This window comes from Zingiber officinale, chromosome 6A, assembly GCF_018446385.1.
Source record: "Zingiber officinale cultivar Zhangliang chromosome 6A, Zo_v1.1, whole genome shotgun sequence".
Lineage (NCBI taxonomy): Eukaryota > Viridiplantae > Streptophyta > Magnoliopsida > Zingiberales > Zingiberaceae > Zingiber > Zingiber officinale.
The window spans coordinates 145,868,430-145,879,431 of NC_055997.1; the positions used below are offsets into that span (position 1 = coordinate 145,868,430).

At 33.4% G+C, this 11,002-nt stretch overlaps 1 protein-coding gene across 2 annotated transcripts; it reads left to right on the forward strand.

Moving 5' to 3' along the window:
- Positions 1–715: 715 nt before the first annotated feature.
- Positions 716–9,453, forward strand: LOC121998523 (serine/threonine-protein phosphatase PP2A catalytic subunit-like). 2 transcript variants are annotated; one of them, XM_042553476.1, is made up of 12 exons: positions 716–858; positions 1,002–1,200; positions 2,712–2,768; positions 4,695–4,778; positions 5,447–5,518; positions 6,472–6,543; positions 6,725–6,765; positions 7,748–7,814; positions 8,094–8,285; positions 8,367–8,456; positions 8,543–8,650; positions 8,981–9,453. In XM_042553476.1, the coding sequence occupies exons 2-12, from the start codon at positions 1,105–1,107 to the stop codon at positions 9,044–9,046; spliced, it is 945 nt and encodes a 314-aa protein (XP_042409410.1). In that variant the 5' UTR covers positions 716–858; positions 1,002–1,104; the 3' UTR covers positions 9,047–9,453. The 2 variants fall into 2 exon arrangements, with proteins under 2 accessions (XP_042409410.1, XP_042409411.1); XM_042553477.1 differs by lacking the exon at positions 716–858 and having other exon boundaries at positions 916–1,200; positions 8,981–9,046; positions 9,122–9,453.
- Positions 9,454–11,002: the final 1,549 nt, after the last annotated feature.

Sequence of the window (11,002 nt, forward strand, 5' to 3'; positions counted from 1 at the left end):
TCTGCGACGAAAATTTAAATTTGTTGCAAATATTTCCAACGAAATTATGTATTCATCGCTAATATTTTTGCAACACCATTTTTGGGATGAATATAAATTCGTCCAAAAATTTGTCGCAAAATTTTTTACGACGAATTTTTTTTATCAAATTCATCCCAAATTTCGTCCCTAACTAGCAATTTTTTTTGTAGTAATTTGAAATCACTTGCTACATAATTATACTCGATATTTTTTTTCTCTTTATTTTTTTTAAAAAAAATTAAAATATATATTTAATGATGGAATTTGAGATATTTGAGAGTGAGAGATTTGATATGTGAGCTCTATAAATATTTAGTCTATGTGATATTTGATTATAAAATTTGTGTGATATAAGTGAGATATTATTTTTAATAATCAAGGAATCCTATTTCAAAGGTGACCAGTCTTATCCCGTCCTAGTAAAGTTTTCTATTGATGATCAATATAAATCAAGAAATACTAAAAGATTCATTTAAATAGTGTGGCACAATTAAATTTTAAATTTTAGATCCCTTAGTTACTCATTAAAATATTTAATTAAATTAATGATGTAGATGTAAAATTATAAATATTAGGAGAAATAACTGTAATGCTAGTAAGTATGCAATAGAGAAAAGGCAAGGGCCGAAGGCTACCAACCTTTTAAATTAGTCGCTCCGTATGAGGGGATAGGTAGATTATAAAATAAAAACTATATTATTCCCATAATCATCAGTCCAACATTGCGCGGATCAGCATTCAGGATAAATATCATTCGGAAGCCGATTGTACATGGGACCACGTTCAATTCCATTTTTTTACACACAAAACCCGATCGTTTTCCGCATATTGTGCTTGGTAGATTTCAGTTAATCCGTACCGATTTCATCGCAATTTCTTTATTTTTTTTATAAAAAATCATTTTCGGATACATGGGTGAAAGATCCAGATATTTTCCTTCCTTGGATTCTTTTCCCCACCATTTCTTTCCCTTTGCTCAGTTGTCGTCGAGGGACATTTAGTTTCAGAGGAAGAGCGAGGGAGTTGGGCTCGCAGGTGGCGTGTAGATCTTGCTAGGGTTTGGATTCAAGGAGGAGAGAAGAAATGAGCGCAAACGCGGTCCCAGCGCCTAGCTCCCATGGCAACCTCGACGAGCAGATCGAGCAGCTTATGCAGTGCAGACCACTGTCGGAACAGGAGGTTGGCTCTTTTGGTGATTGTTTTTTGTCCCTGTCTCAGATAGAGTCGAATCTTCGTGGATCTCTATGAATCGGAGTTTATTTTTGTTAGTTTAATAAATAAAAAAAAAATCTTAGTTCTTTGCAGGATATCCGGTAATATAGAGGATTTAGGGTTCTTCCATTTGATCGGGCCTTGTTTCCTAGGAGTTTAGGTTTATTTCTCTACTGTATGCTAGATCTTGTAAATAATAAAATCGATGGTATCAGAGTTTCAATTATTAGTTCGCGTGGCTGTTTATTTTCTTTTGACACAAGTTGATTGTTATTTATATTTTGCTTCTATAATGCACCTCTTGCACGAGGGTCAAAATGTTGTTATAATTGTTAACATGAACTATCATTCAACAAAAAATTACACTTATTTCCTTAAGAAAGTATTCTATGCACCCTTATCTGCAAATCACTGCGTCACATACAAATGCACAGTTGCATACTTCTTGGTCATTAATGGATTCAGCTATTATAATATAATTTATTAGCTAAATCTAACTGAATGTCTTGAAGAATAAACTAGCGTGTAGATGATGGATATGGTTCATCTTTTAAGTTAATTGAATACAAAGATCTGATGAATGAGAAAGGGAAGATGTCTCTTTCTTATGTCTTGTTGCATGCGAATGGCACTTGAAGCAATGAGGAAAATAGCAAGTTACTGTTTAATTGGTTCAAAAAATATGTACTATAGTATAAATAGTTTAAACAAATAAGCCCTTTTTGTAAGTTTATTCTATAAAGTGGTGTCTTATTTACTTCAATAGATTTAAAAAAGAAGCATTATTGTAGTAGTAATTTTTTATTAACTAAGTTTATAGGGGTAGCTCAGTTATTCTTGACTCAATAGTTGTCCATGGTTAGAAGGTGTTAGCCCGAGACAAATGTGTAGAAAAAGAAATGATAGAAGGTGATTTGTAAAAGTTTACAGGATTATTCAGACAAAGAGTTCTTTATCTCCAATTATTGCGCATCAACTAGAGATCTGGCATTCTCTCTCATCCAATACTAGGACATATTGAAATATGGCTTATCCTCACAGATGACCTCCCCATGTATTTTTAACCATGGACAATTATCTGCTTCTGTAGAACCTTGATTGGAAAAAAATATAAGGATGATTATTTACAAAATAAGATGACACTGGGATCGACCTTGGTATTAGATTTAGCTGCTATAGCACCAAAAGATAATTAACTATCTCAACCAAGAAACATCATAGAAAGAGAGTGAGATTTTGCATAAACATCACGCTGTTTGCCTAATACGTATACTGTTTCTAGCTCGCTTTTATTCCTTTTAACTAACAACTAAGAAAAGTTGCCTAGATATGCTAGATTAATCAAATCTAGTTTAATCATGTTTAGACACAGCTCTCTGTATTTCGTAGCTTTTATCAAGTAATCATTTCAGTTTTTTCAAGACATTGTTGGCATTGCTGGCTTATTCTTCAAATTTGATTTTGCTATTGTTGTATAGGTTAGAGACTTGTGTCAGAAAGCCAAAGAGGTATTGATGGAAGAAAGCAATGTGCAGGTGAGGAATACTTTTGGGCAGCATCCTGGATCACATGCTTCTTTTTTCTCTCAATATGTCTTTGAATACATTGTCTGTGTATTTTGATTTTTCTTTCACAGTTCAACTTTCACATGTTTTGTCTTCTTTAAAAGAAATCTGGGGTTCTTTTTAATTTTCTTTGACAGAACCGGTATCACATTCTATGTAGACTAAGAAAATTCTGATAATGCCTAAATGCAAGCTAAAATTTATATACCTTTATTATTATTATTTTTTACTTATTTGTTGCACGTAAAGCTTGCAGAAAATTGTGACCAAACTGTATTCATGATAATTGGCCAAGTTACTTGTTCTTCATAATATCATATGATCAGAACTTGGTTAGATCTCACTGGTTAGGCAATTCTTATATAATGGTAAGAGTTGTAGCGAGTTGCAAGGCGAGAGTTTGTTTAATATGTGATGTTCTACTTTTCAGAAGTTATGATATTATAATTGGATGTGGGATTAATGTCATGATAATTTGATAGAAATTATCCACAACCATAATAATAATAATACTATAAGAAAATATCACAGAAGCAAGATATGCATTTTATACCTTTCTCAATTAATAGAACAAATCTATAAAGTGTAAACAAAATCATATTGTACAAGGAAGAAAAGCTCTAAATAGTTTTGACAAAAGAATAAAATACAACAAGATGTATAGTAACAAAATGGTAAATGAGATGAATGATAGGTAAAACATGAAAACAAATCCTGTTTTTCTGAATGTTTGTGACAATCTCTGTGCAACTTTATACTTTGTCTGAAACCAACTAAAACTCCAAAATCTGTCATTCCCTTGCCTGTCCTTGCATGTAAAATTGGAGGTCATTGGAAATGTGAAGTAAACACAAATTGTTAAGTGGGTAAATAGGAAAAATGTACACGAATTATAATCTTAATTAAGAATTCAGCAGTTCAAATGAGTTATAATTCTCATTTCAACTTTAGGGCTCTACTAGAGTATGGGCCACGTGTAGAATATGTGACCATGTCCCTGTGGCATCTAGGACTCTGATAAAAATTAGGCCTAGAGATTTTTATTTTTTTATACATTTATAACAACCATTTGTCTCGTTCAGGATTTTCACCTTAAGTGTTATTCCACCTGTATAGAGAATGTTCATGGATATTATTGTAGTTAGAGTACTCCTTAGTGGTTGTATTTTAATGAGTTTGATTTGGGTGGATCTGTGATGCATCATTAGCACTCTCTTGCTAAACTATTATCCTGCTTGGGTTGTCTTTAACTGTGTAGAACTTTCATGCAATATTGGAGAGAAGGGAATATTGATGATCAGTTTTTCTTATGCAAAAGAACCCATGTTCAAATTACAAAGAGAATAAATTTGTGCTACTCTATCGAGGTTGTTTTTTTCCTATGCAATGCACCTCCCAAATCCCAATGCAACTCAGGAATATATGCAGTTGCTTGGGTCATCTTAACATGATCTATTATTGCAAAACGACTGTCCTTAAATGCAACTATACTTTTTTGTCATTGATCTGTGATCTGATCAAATGCTATGTTCCAGACATCCTGCTTATATAAATATATCAAGTCCAAATGATTTTCAATAACTGTTACAGTCTAGATGAATATTAAGATTTTTTTTAAAAAAAAATCATATTTAGTTAACTATCTTTTGTATGACAATTTTATTTACTTTTTCATTCGTCTTGATTGTGATTTTCTGATTCCCTTGACATGTAAGCTATACTCTGATTCCCTTGACATGTAGGCTATACTCTTCATTTTTACTTCTAATATACTCAATGGAATGATTAGACCCATTTAGTTGACCTCAATATCTGGGGCACAAAGCTTATTTTTTTTGTATAGTCGACATAATAGGTAAGGATCACCGCTAATGCAGCTACTTGACCTTACTGCAGCCAGTGAAGAGCCCTGTGACAATATGTGGTGACATTCATGGGCAATTTCATGATCTGGCAGAACTGTTTCGAATAGGAGGCAAGGTACTACTATCTTTGATGGTTGATGAACAATAGCAGTAAATCATTGCATTGGTTAAGTCTTCTTGTATACTTGGTTAAAATTTGGGATATAAAAGGAGGAAAAGATTTTATCTCTCGTTTTCTTGGAAGCAAATTAAAAAGACAATGGAGAAGGTGAGGGAAAACATCTAAGTTGCTAGGATACTTTGGTTAATCATTGTGCACATATCATCATAACACAACCAAAATAAGAGTTTGACATGTTTGACACTTAGATCTAAATATTAAACATATTATACTAGTCATCACCAGTCAACTTACAAAACCTGAATGTGGTCTGCTCATTTATGGGTCATAACCTAATCCATTTAACTCAAACCTAGATGCATCACGTAGTGCAAACAAGTTGTATCATCTTTTTCCACCCTTCCCTAACCTGCTCTGTTGTTATCCCTTCTATGATGATGAATAAGGCCCATAATGATTTCATTCAATGGAGTCCCAAATCCTTGAGTGTATATATCTCCGTAATCAATTTCTTAAGTCAAACTTTTTTGACTGATTATATTTAAGTGTGCAAATATGCTATTACACACAGCAAACTTCTTAAGTATAATCACTGTTCTATTTAAATATGATAAAACAACTTTTGCGTCATTGGGTTGATTGTCTCTTTCCATTTTTTCCAGTGTCCAGATACAAATTACTTATTTATGGGTGATTATGTGGACCGTGGGTATTATTCTGTTGAAACTGTTACGGTAAGAAATTGTATATTTGTTTTACTATAGATTATTTTGTTTTTCTGTGTACATATGATACCACTTTTCTCCTCTATAGTATGGCAAGATCATAATGTCTATGGGGTATTTAATTTGTACACAATGAATATCACTTTCTAGGTTTCTCATATGAAAACATCATCATGATCATCAAGCTTTGTTAGTCCCAATTATTTGAGCTTGGTTATATATATCTTATCCTTTTGTTGTACCTCTATGCAAGGTTATATTTTTTTTAACATAAATCCATCAAAAAGCAAACTTTTTTTCTATACAATGCATATAGTTGTTTGGAGGATAATTATGATGACTTCTATACAATGCATATTTATGTTTGCCTGTTATTTCTCATTGAAGGGTAAGTATGTTTCAGCTGCTGCTCCATATGTATGTGCATGTGAATATATCATGCACTTGAACTTCAACTTAGAAGTCAATACTGTTTAAAGTATTCCTTGTTTGGCAATCTAAATTTTGAGTTCAAGGAACCTTTACCTTTTTTTTTTCTTGTTGTCTGTCTGTGCCACATGTCTTATGAGGTCCCTTGTTGGCATCAATCTAGAGAGTGTCTTTTTTTAAAAAGTTAATTTTGTGAGCTTTATTGATATTTTTCCTGCCTGAGACCTGCTGCTTTCTATGTGATTTTCCATGCTGTCCTATTACCACTAGTAATACTAGTCATCCATGATGATAGATACCTGGAACCATACTTTAATTTCTAATGTTTTGTTGACTACGTTCATATTTTGCATCTCAATTATAGGTTGCATGATTTAACATGACTTATATTGAATTCAAATCAAACATGTTTTTATTGCAATGATATTAATTTTCTTTCATTTCCTTTGTGAAATTATGGTTTTTAATTGTTCTATAACTTAACACACTTGGATGAGTATCTGATGTATTGAACTGGCCTATTGGCAATTAAGCTTTTGGTGGCCCTCAAGGTTCGATATCCTCAAAGAATTACCATTCTCAGAGGAAATCATGAAAGTCGTCAGGTACACATGTCAATGCGTTTCTCAATTAACTCAATGTTTATCATATTTTGTTTTGATGGAAGGACTATAGATTAAGATGTGATAAACAAGCTGACTAATGAATATTTGTGGATCTTTATTTATTTTTTTGTTTCAAATATATTGCCCCTGTATAAAATAAATCCATGGTATCACATTGCAGATTACTCAAGTTTATGGATTTTATGATGAATGCTTAAGAAAGTAAGTTCTCACCTTTTTGCTTAGGTTTCACCTTCATCAATGCCCCATGTTTACTTGCTTATCTCATACTTGGCTGTGTCTAACATTTTTTTTCTTAATTTTCATCATATTCAATGTTATCTTGTTGACTTGTGTGTGTAACTCACGTTCAACATGGATTGCTTATGTATTTGTTCTGTGTTTGTCATTAAAATAAAAATGTTACTAACTAAGATCTCATGTCAATATCTCCTTACTAGTCTTGAAGAAAGTGATACTTGTGAAATCGTTAAATGTTCTAGCAAGTAATTCACACTTCTCTGGTTGTTTTTTCACTTCTTTTTCCCAATGACTATGTGGTTCTGATTAAAAGAAATTACAAGAACAACAACCCATGAGTATCAAGTATCAACTATTTGAAATCAGCTGCATGGATCTTATTGCTGCATTGAACCCATAAGGTGGTTCTGGCCTTTTGAAGTGGCACATCTATTACAAAATGTCCTTGGTTCAATGTGTTGTTCTTTGTGGGTGATTAATATTAGAATGAATATTTAGCTATAATACAGATATTGGCTAAGCTGCAGGTGCATATATTGTAAGGGTCTGTTTACTTGGATGGAAGATATGAGGGCAGGAAGGAAAGAGTCACGAAATTACACATGGAGCTTCATTATTTATGTATATCTTTTTGTCACTTTTCTACTCTTTCTTCTATGCTCCATTCAAGTAAACAGACCCTAAAAGTATCATCTTTTCCATCGCAATTGAATCTATAAAGCATCTCTATTTTTTTTTTTACCATTCATAGTCATGAAGCATCTCTTTCTTCTATGCTTTCAATATTTTTTGGATAGTATTGAAAGCAAAACCATTAAAAGTAAACATCAGGCATATCAGCAAAACCATTAAAAGTAAACATCAGGCATATCAATTTCATCTTGTTCTAGTTTTGTAGCTATTTGTTCTACTTCAGTTCTTTAAGTTGTTTTCTTTCATACAGATATGGCAGTGCAAATGTATGGAAGACCTTCACTGATTTATTTGATTATTTCCCATTGACAGCCCTGGTTTGTACTTTAAACATTGCCTACTAATTCCTTGTATTCCATATTTATTCTGCATGCTAGTATTCAGTATTCACTTTGATATTGGTATTTATTGCTTCACAAAACAAGAAATATAGTTTCTTGATTTTTTTTTTAATCGCACCAATTGTTATTAGTTTTTTTTTATCACACCACAGTTCATTGTTGATGATGATGATGAATAGACTTGTTGATCCCATAATTATTACCTCATGAAAACAGCTACCTAAATTTATTAACAACCGCATTTCTGTTTTTCAGGTTGAATCAGAAATATTTTGCCTGCATGGTGGGTTATCTCCGACTATTGAAACCCTGGATGGCATACGGAGCTTTGATCGTGTTCAAGAAGTTCCACATGAGGGAGCTATGTGTGATCTTTTATGGTCCGATCCTGATGACAGATGTGGTTGGGGTATTTCTCCTCGTGGTGCTGGATATACATTTGGCCAAGTATGACTTTATGTTTTGGGTTTCTTATGATTGTGATAGCTTTATCTTTACTTGGCAACTTTTGGGTAATTTCTATCTCAGGATATATCCGAGCAATTCAATCATACTAATAACCTTAATCTGATAGCCAGAGCACATCAATTAGTCATGGAAGGATACAACTGGGGACATGTACTTACCTATTTTATTTTATTTTTTTGTTCTTCTGCTCAATTTTTCAAAGATCTGATTCTTATGGTTGGTTTTATTCCAAATAGGACCAAAAGGTGGTTACGATATTCAGTGCCCCAAATTATTGCTATCGGTGTGGAAATATGGCTGCCATTCTGGAAGTTGATGACTGTAAAGGTCATACATTCATTCAGGTAAATGAATACCTATTCTATATTGGTGTGTTAAAGTTGATATTTATTCGTGATTTATATTATTATTCATCTGGATGTTGTTGATGGCAATAACGCTAGAAATATGGTCAACACTGTCTAAAAGTTTGGGCATTTAGATAAGGAAATCAACAAATTGATGCCATGAAAATTGTGTCAGTTGTACCGTAAAATAATGCTATCCTCAATTGTCTATGCTCGACGAATGTGATTAATCGCATAGTCATGTAGTCATTATCTATTCTTCATCCTAATCGATTTTGTAAATGTATAATCAACAACTTTCATAATAAATGTGGCTTTCTTTTGCAGTTTGAGCCAGCCCCCAGGAGAGGAGAGCCTGATGTGACTCGCAGAACTCCTGATTACTTTCTCTGAGTCAGCTAATTAGGAGTTACATTCTTGATCTCTCTCACAGCAATTACTGCTCGCTAATCTGCCTTGTGGTTGCAGGCATTTCAGATCGTATGACCAAACTCAATATTTGTATTCCAAACTGCCAGAATTTGGTGGTGTTGATCGAATCTATGTAGATTCATATGTTGAAAGCAGCACGTCCCAGCCATTAAGTCGAGAGTTCCATGCAATTCCTTCCCATATCCTTCTCTCTATTTATTTTTCAGTTTTTAAATCCTGTAGAGGGTTCGATTCAACTTGCGGACTTCTTTAGCAGATTCATAGATTCATGTAACCCTTCCAGTGCTTGTCCTTGAATTTCTGTACGTTTACTGCCCTAGCAATGACTTGTCTTGGTAGAATAACAAGGCTAGAACCTTGCTTCGTTCTCTCGGTATGATCGTCTTCTATATGAGCCCCCAGTGTTTGACCCAATGAATCCAAGCACAGAGGAAACCACTGCAACGAGTGGCTGAAATTGATGCTTTGTGGTTGATTAGGCTGAAACAGTCTAAATTAAATGTGTTACCCAGCAAGAAGTATTTATATATAGTACTTGTGAATCAAAATAGAGTATATATGAGAAGTGGCACCGTGAAAAAAGTGGTACCATGTAAAAAATGAAAGAAAGTTTTAATTTTTTTTAGTCTGCCTACAAAATAACTTACTTATGTGACATAATAAATCTCATTAATTAATTAATTAATTAATATAAACGGAGTGGACGCTTGGCAGTGCAGCTAAGTAAACATAGAGAGACAAACTTTTCATGAATATGGCAAATAATACTATAAAAGTTGGTTTTGACAGGGGGTTTGTTGAACCAAGCAATGTTTCTTGCTTCAATTGAACAGAGAAAAGCAAATGAACCACACTGATGTCATGATGAAACGATTTTGTTCTTTCTTTTCACGTGCATACCTATTTATATTATAAGAATTCAAAAACCAAAATAAATGACAGGTTAATATGTACTAAATATGGGACTTGTATATTTTTATTATTAAATATAAAATAGATATTTTTATAAATACAGCTGTATACTAAAATTCTACTTACTATATATGCATAGCTTATAATTCAGTAAATATAACAAGCAGTAACTCGTACAATACTACTAATAAAATTTGTACTGCAACTTTCTCTCTTTATTTTTTTAACAAAAATTACAAAGTATTATTTTATTAGTGCATATAAATATATACATACATATAATGTCAGAATTGATACCATAAATATAGTTGCAAGGGTAAAATTATCTACACTTTTATTTATTATATATTAATTGTCCTCTATACTATTATTTATTTAAATATTAATTAATTGTATTTATTATTACATTACTGAGTTGTGTATAATACTAATGATTCTTATTTATTAATTGCAGAGACGTTTGTAAACTCGCGTGACAGGTCGTGAAGTCGCGGCCTTGCCATAAGTAAAGCAACTAGAACTCGAACTCGCTGCGTTCGGCGCGAAGTAACTCACGGCCTTGGCGACCACGAACTGCTGCGAACTGGCGAAGCAACTCGCGGCGTCCGCCGTGGAGTAACTCGTCCTCGTCCTTGTCCTCGTCCTCGTCCTCGTAGCAACTAATGAGCTTAATTTATTTGCCGTTCCGTCACATTTATTATAATAATAATATTCCGTAAAAAGGTAATTTCAGTAAACCCAATTAAATGATCTAATCCAAAAATTTCAATTAATAATCTAATTTTTGCTGTTAAAAGGTCATTCATCTTTCTGTCGTCATCGTTCTCCCCTGTCGATCTCCGTGTCTTCTCCGTTCTCTGTCTCCAGTCGTGCTCAAGGTAAAATCCTTTTTCTTTGTTTACTCCGACGACACACAAGCGAGACTTGATGTATTTTCACGGCAGCCGTGAGTTTGCAGTTTCGCCGCGTCGCTGGAGTTCATGGCAGTTTGCGGCGTCCCCACGA

What these genes read in the sequence shown, in the direction of transcription:
- LOC121998523 (XM_042553476.1), top strand. Translation starts at nt 1,105, where the DNA reads ATGAGCGCAAACGCGGTCCCAGCGCCTAGCTCCCATGGCAACCTCGAC. An exon ending in GAAATCATGAAAGTCGTCAG is followed by an intron (nt 6,544 to 6,724) that starts GTACACATGTCA and finishes ATCACATTGCAG; the next exon opens with ATTACTCAAGTTTATGGATT. An exon ending in CTGGATATACATTTGGCCAA is followed by an intron (nt 8,286 to 8,366) that starts GTATGACTTTAT and finishes TTTCTATCTCAG; the next exon opens with GATATATCCGAGCAATTCAA.